Source organism: Sinocyclocheilus anshuiensis, unplaced genomic scaffold (assembly GCF_001515605.1).
Source record: "Sinocyclocheilus anshuiensis isolate Anshui unplaced genomic scaffold, SAMN03320099.WGS_v1.1 scaffold1781, whole genome shotgun sequence".
NCBI lineage: Eukaryota > Metazoa > Chordata > Actinopteri > Cypriniformes > Cyprinidae > Sinocyclocheilus > Sinocyclocheilus anshuiensis.
In genome coordinates this window covers 133042-140054 of record NW_015538017.1, presented here as the reverse complement: position 1 = coordinate 140054, position 7013 = coordinate 133042, and the positions used below count along the sequence as shown (strand labels likewise).

Sequence of the window (7013 nt, the reverse complement as noted above, 5' to 3'; positions counted from 1 at the left end):
TCTTTATGCACCAAGAGCTTGTAACACTCCAAAGAGAAAGGAAAAATTTTAATCGCATCATATGACCCCTTTAACACAAGCTTCAAACACAATTTTCATGTTTACGACATGAAATAAATCATTAATACGTTTTAAAAAGCTTTTACTTTTAACAAGCGGCTAAATGGGACTACAGAGGAGGTTGAAGTCAATAAACATTATCAAATCCCACATCTACTCATCTACTCACTAGTCCACTTTTACAGCCTAGTTGTGTTCATAATCGAGCTCTTACAGGCTACTCTAACTGAAACTTTCCAGGAAAATATATTTTAAATAAAGACTGAAAGAGGTTTCATAAGGTGGTGACATTGAAGTCATGCAACTGTGGTTTAGTTCAGTAATAGCCTATGTTTAGCTGGCGACTGAATTTACTTTTCAAAATTCATATGAGTTCTCATGATAGACAAAACGTGTAAGAATCATACACTTTTGTTGGTCTACACTTTTGTTGGTTTATTAGAGTTTATTTTCTACAATGATCCCAAAGCCAATGGAAAAATTATTTGGGGCTTTTGTCATGGAACCAGGGTGATGCTACCTTACTGGTCGACCTACAAAAATACGTCATCACTGCAGCAATCTATTGGTGAAGGCTGGTAAAAACTTCAAATCAAGACACGGGATGTCAGGCCTATATATATGCTGCTTCTTAAATAAATTATCTTTGGATCTTAAAGAGTTTTATTGAGTTCAGATTCTCATTATGCAGGGGTATATAAAGATTTGGACTCAATAAAACTCACGAGATACAAAAACATCCCCAAACTATCCCAGGTCAACATCTCCTGAAGAATTAAAAGAGACTTTATGTCTGATTTCTGCCATATTAAACTTGTCTCGTTTAGAATAAAGAAAGGGGCTTAGTTCACAATATGGGAAATATCAATGGCTAACCTGTTTGAGCTGATCCCTTTGATGTCTCCTGGGGACTGTTGGAGCGATTGCGGTTTGGCTGACGTCGTTTGCCCACAGACCGGCCAGTTCGGATATGGACTTCACTCACTTTGAAAAAGGCCACCATGAAAGGCTGCCTCTCCAGAGCACCATAACGACCTACTAACCCCGCTTCCTTAGGATTTATGCTCCACCCTTTAAAAAGAAGAAGTGCTATAAATGCATTATCCTTGTCCATTAAACTAAATCAAAATGAACAGAAATGAACACTGAGTCACCAAAGGAAATGAAAATGAATAGGTTGAACTAGCCAAGGAGGTCTATACTGTATGACACATTGAGAAAACAATCATTCCCATTCATCTCACTGGCACTTGCTTGGTTGATGCAGGACTCCTTGGCTGTTCTGCCATCTGCCATCTTTGCTCATGGCAGCTCATAGGCATTCAGTTTTGAGTCAATCACCTGAGCTACACACATATATATGTTAAACTCATCTTAAAATCATCTTACCACTGCTGGTCTCCACACTGATCTGTAGACCCAGGTTATGAAGTGGACTCATCACCCAGAGATTACTAGATGCTGTGATGTCAAACTCCAGCCAACCTTCTTCAGCTGCCCACAACCTGCGAGATTCTAGCAGAAACAGGTCGGCATCCCTGCAAATAAGCATGTCCGAAGATCGTTAACTGTTATAAACACTATTTACACAAATCTATGATCCCCTTTTAATTGTTATCTATTATTTATTATTATTATTAATAAAGTAAATTTATTTATTTATTCTTTTTTAACACCATGTCAGCAGCAATACTATCTTTATTTTGAGAACAAAGTGAATAACAGGAAATACAGTACAAATATATAAAATAAATGCTAATAACACATTGGTTTGAAAAAGAAATCTATCTGATGTGTTTTCAAAGTGTTCCTTCAATTTTTTGAGCAGTATATATATATATATATATATATATATATATATATATAAAGTTTGTCAAATTTAGAGGAGCTTCAAGTCACTGATTTGAGAACAGAGACAAAAGTTTGATCACAGTAGCCTTACAGGGAGGCCTGTCCCATTACAGTAATTACACACTATGCATGCTACTAAGCATTGGCCAAGTCACTTCAAAGCTGTCGGTCACACAGGTGTTTTAGGAATGTCCCTGCAGCTCCTCGTTATTGCTCATTAATTAGAGCCGCTCTCTGAGGAACTCCATATGAGGTTCTTCCCTCCGGTGGTTCACACGTCACATTCGACATGAACGCATCGTACTTATGCTGACTCATATTGTTTAGAGCCACCAATCACACACCTTCACCTGGGATAGTGTCCGAATGAGACCACAGGGAAGCTGCCAACTCTAAAAGCCCAACTGTAAAGCCTCTTACAGACACAATAAATTAACTGGAATAATAAAGTCAGAAGTGTCAGGGTTTTTTTTGGTTACATAAATTGCATTTATTGCCTCTGTCATTGGCTGCTGTTAAAATGGACATATAGTTTAATAGCTTCACAATGCCATTGCAGGCATACAGGACCGTCTTCACATATGGCTTGGGAGGGTTTTCCATGGAGGCCAGATGCACATGAAAACAACCAGGGATTACAATATATACAAACAGAAAAGTAATAACTCCACAGTCATGGTAAACTGGATTTTAAATGAGGTATTGATGGATTGTTATGAAAACAAAGCCTGATCTTTGCTGTGATTTCAATATAAATACAATTGACAGTGTTTAAAAATGCATCTCAGATTTCTCCAAAACAGTTTTTTTTCCCCATATAATGAAGTATTCAAAGCTGCTTTGAATAAAAGTGCCATATATACATGTAAATGCAAATTTTCTTATAATTCCAAGTTTTTTTTGCAATATATGAATTGTACATGGTTTCTATTATCAGTTTCCCAATATTAGGTGATTTTCAAAAAAACAAAATACTCATAAAGTATCGTAAACTAGAATCACTTGCTACATTAAACCTGCCATGTAATGTTTTTTTTTTTTTTTTGGCATGCTGTTTCCTTCACTTTGTTAAAAATAATTGTCAAATACAATTGCTAGTATGCTATTAATCAATTTCAGACATACTCAAACACAGTGGTGGACGAAGTACACAAATCAAGTACTTGAGTAAAGTAAAGTACAGATACTTGAAAAATTTACTTAAGTACAGTAACGAAGTAAAGCTACTCCGTTACTGTCCACCACTGCTCAAACAATGGAAGATGGGGAATGTTTGGAAATATTATTTTCTAGTGGTGCAGAAATAAAATACCTTTGGCATATTATAGATGGTCCAGAGAAACAAAGTCCAATCACTTGAAAAATGTTCTCACATGCTATTGTTTCTTTACATTTAAGGCCATGCGAAACTTGTTGACTTGAGGTTCACTATGGTGCTGTGTTAGGACAAATCGTCTTGCCGCATGGGCTAAATTCAGCCAGATTTACAGTACAGCCCCTCTGCACCACCTCCATAACCAAGTTATTTTTTGCTTCATGGATTAAAGGCTTACACACTTCAGAAGTTTCTCTCAGCCATCTTGTGCATCTGCTTAGCTTAGCTATACCGCATTTCCCCAACCAACGTGTTTTTTAAAGATCACAAACCATAAACACAGTAATTATGCTGTTAGAACTTGACAAGTTTGCAAATTAATCTGTTTGTAAGCAAATACATTTTGCAAGCCACACAGCATTTGGGATTTATAGGCAGAAATTGGCATGTAGGGAAATACCACAAAGAACGCTATAATTTGCATCAAGGTAAAACTTGTTTTACAGAGAATGCCAATACATAATATCAAGATATGGCTAAAAATAAAATGACCAATGCAGGTTTGTGGAAAAACAGTGTGTCCATTGTTCAACTCAGATTGTACACCAAATGAACACTTCACGATAAACTTTAGAAACTATTTGTGAGAGAAACATGTAGTTAGCCAGCTTTGGCTCTGGCTTTAGTTTTGTTACAAAATTCTTATTTGGTGCCTTTCTCTGTTAAATAATAATAATAATAATAATAATTATTATTATTATCTAGCCTCACAGTCACAACTTATTGGTGAGTTTTGGACATTTCACCGGTCACGCCATCTGCCTTTCTCAAGGAGATATCCCTCCCACCACCCACAAAGTCAATGTTTGACGTGTGTTGGTGGGTTCTTTTAAAACACCAAACTAAAGCTATTTCAGTTGTGCGTTGTGGTCATTGCAATGGTCTACATAAAGTACATGGTAGACAACCTCTGCTGTGTTAAGTGATGGACGGCTTGGCTCAATTTAAATCAGTCAATTACTCAGCTTGAAAATCGTGAATAAGCACCAACAAATCAATATTTTCACAATTGCAGTTTAATTGTACATAAATTGGTTCATATTTACTAGGGGTGTAACGGTACGCAAAAACGATGGTCACGGTTCAGTATGTTTTCAGTAGTAGGGGGAAAAATAAACCACGTTTTCATTTTTAATAAACAGTGGTTTACTGAACAAAATATGTCTGTCTTTAAATAAACGAAAGTCTGTCAACATACACTGCAGTTTATAGGGCTGTTGTAATTGGGGGAAGAGATGTGAAGTGTTTATTCTTTTGGATGCAAAATATTTTAGTCAGAATTATTGTGCTCTCATTCTAATCCGCTTCATCTATTTGATGTGCATGTGACGCACCAGCACTCGTTCACTGAAGTCTGTGAAGTTCCTCAATCAAAATTTACTTTTGGACATGCCTGACAGTCATTCCGATTTAAAATGAGCCAAACTATGAACCGCTTATATGCACATGTGTGAACCAATGTTTTCTTATTGTTTAAATAAAAGGTGAGCTGTGAAGACAAGTTTATTTACTTTATATGCTTTAGACATGTAAAGCATCCACGTTTCATATCATTATTGGGTGCTTTAATCATTTAATTGCGTATATGTTACGCCATTGTGTGACGTTCAACCAGTTGAGTTTATTGAAACAAACTGTCCAAAAGAACCAGTTCAAGGAAAAGAATTGTATTTCCCCGTTACCCGAGGCTACGGATTACAGGTAAATAATGTTCAGTTTCTTGCACAGAGCAATAATTTCACTTCATAAGACAAGACCTCAATGGCCACGGACACACTGCAGCTATATTCGGTTGTCAGTTCCCTTAATCGCATTCTGTACACACATCATTCACTAAAATACGGGAGTGACAACCGCATTCGACAACCGTATGAACTCCCGAAAAATACAGGTAGTGACAACCGCATTTACAGAAATTCTATGCAGTGTATACGGAACCAAACTGAACAACTAGTTGTTAATGATGATGTCATGAGAAGCACACCAATGTGTATGTATTGTCAAGTGTTTACCTTAGATCTGACAGGATGGCAGAGAGAGCTGTATTGTTGACCGAGCAGAGAGTCTATGCTGTTCAATAACAACACTTTAAAGTAGGGGTGTAACGGTACACGTATTCGTACCGAACCGTTTCGGTACGTGTCTTTCGGTTCGTGTACCGCACCAATACAGTTTTTTTGTTTTTTTCTTCTCAGGAAATTCAAATAATAAATGGCGTTTTGACCGTCTTTTATGTTGCAAGACAGATCGCTGTATAAACGCCTTAGAGAGCCGCTTCTGGGACGGTTCAGAAACGTGCTGGTATGATCCCAACACAAGCACTGACTAGAGCGGCCGCGATCAGCTCAGGTTCCCGTGTCTGAGCCGTGACCAGAGCGGAGCGCGAGTGAACGCGATCATTCCTTCCTCTGTACTACTAGTTTTAACGTGATTAAACATGACTGAACATCTCATGCCTCATGTAATTGCTCAATCAGTGTTTCAACCGCGGAAAGACATCAACAATACAGCGTGGAAATAAAATGTCACGTAGCATTTAATTTACCTCAGCAAGTCATCAGTGTCCACAGCTCGTTAGTTCACTAGAGAAATGAAGACTAGAGAGGAGCATTTTGCGAAATATTACACCACATACTCATTATATTTTACTAAACCTGTTAGTAATATATATATATTCTCAAAAACAGGCAACCATTGACTTGCATTTTATTAACCAGCAAGGACCACGGTTTCAGCTAAAAATCTTCATTACTGTTCTACTGCAGAAAAAAAGTCACCTACATCTTGGATGGCCTGAGGAAGAGTAAATTAACAGCAAATTCTCATTTTGGGGTGAACTATCCCTTTAATTGGGTTTATTTCGTAATGTAATTCTAGTTGCACTGTACACATATTTTTTTAAAAAGATCATTGTGTAATGACTTTGAGGTAACGATTTTATTACCGCAATGATTTTACTATTTTATAAGTTAGTTGACTATACTAACCTGGTTAGGCTTTACATTATAGCAAAATAATATCTATATTTATCGAATAATATATATATATATATATATATATAATTTAACTTCTCGTTTACCTGTCTGGATGTTCACCAACCACCTGGAACACACTAAGTAGGAATGTCTCATTGTGGAAGGCCCTGGTCACACACTCCTTGTAGATCCTGAATTCTGCGGCTGTGATGGCCTCTCCCTCTGGAATCTGGGACAGGTTGAATTTGTACTCTTTATGGTGTCTTCTCTGTGGCGACAGCTCTCTGTCATTTTCCACTGTCCAAAGACAAACACAAAGACAAACGATATATATTTATATTTTAGCTACTATTGATGTATAATTTGCACAGTGGCAAGTTTGTGAGACATATCTGACAAATATGTTCTTGTCAAGAAAAACTGGTTAGTGTAAACCATGCCTCAATCTACCGAACCGTGACGTTAAAACCGAGGTACGTACCGAACTGTCATATTTGTGTACCGTTACACCCCTACTTTAAAGAATAAAACTATTACAACGCCTCTCCCGACGACAGCGATTTAATAACGTTTTGAGGATTTTCGCTTGTCTTTGCAGTCTAATGTATGTTTTGTCAACAGCAGCTAACACAAAACTAGCTAATCTGCGGGTCTCCATTCTCTCCAAGACGCCACAACGTTGCTATGGTTACCTCACTGTTTCGGCATTTAAATGCGGTTGTCACTCCTGAAACTTGCAGTGTGTACGTGGC

At 37.4% G+C, this 7013-nt stretch overlaps 1 protein-coding gene across 3 annotated transcripts in view; it reads right to left on the bottom strand.

Annotated features, from left to right (window-relative positions):
- The window catches only part of LOC107678510 (bone morphogenetic protein 6-like), a 50098-nt gene that overhangs the window by 13561 nt on the left and 29524 nt on the right, over positions 1 to 7013 (bottom strand). For 2 of the 3 annotated variants that reach the window (XM_016473793.1, XM_016473788.1), the window contains exons 3-4: positions 1450 to 1598; positions 937 to 1131 (exon numbers count right to left, since the gene is read on the bottom strand). In XM_016473793.1, coding sequence (XP_016329279.1) covers positions 937 to 1131; positions 1450 to 1598 — 344 coding nt within the window. The remainder of the gene's footprint in view (positions 1 to 936; positions 1132 to 1449; positions 1599 to 7013) is intronic. The other variant, XM_016473798.1, reaches the window with a different exon arrangement.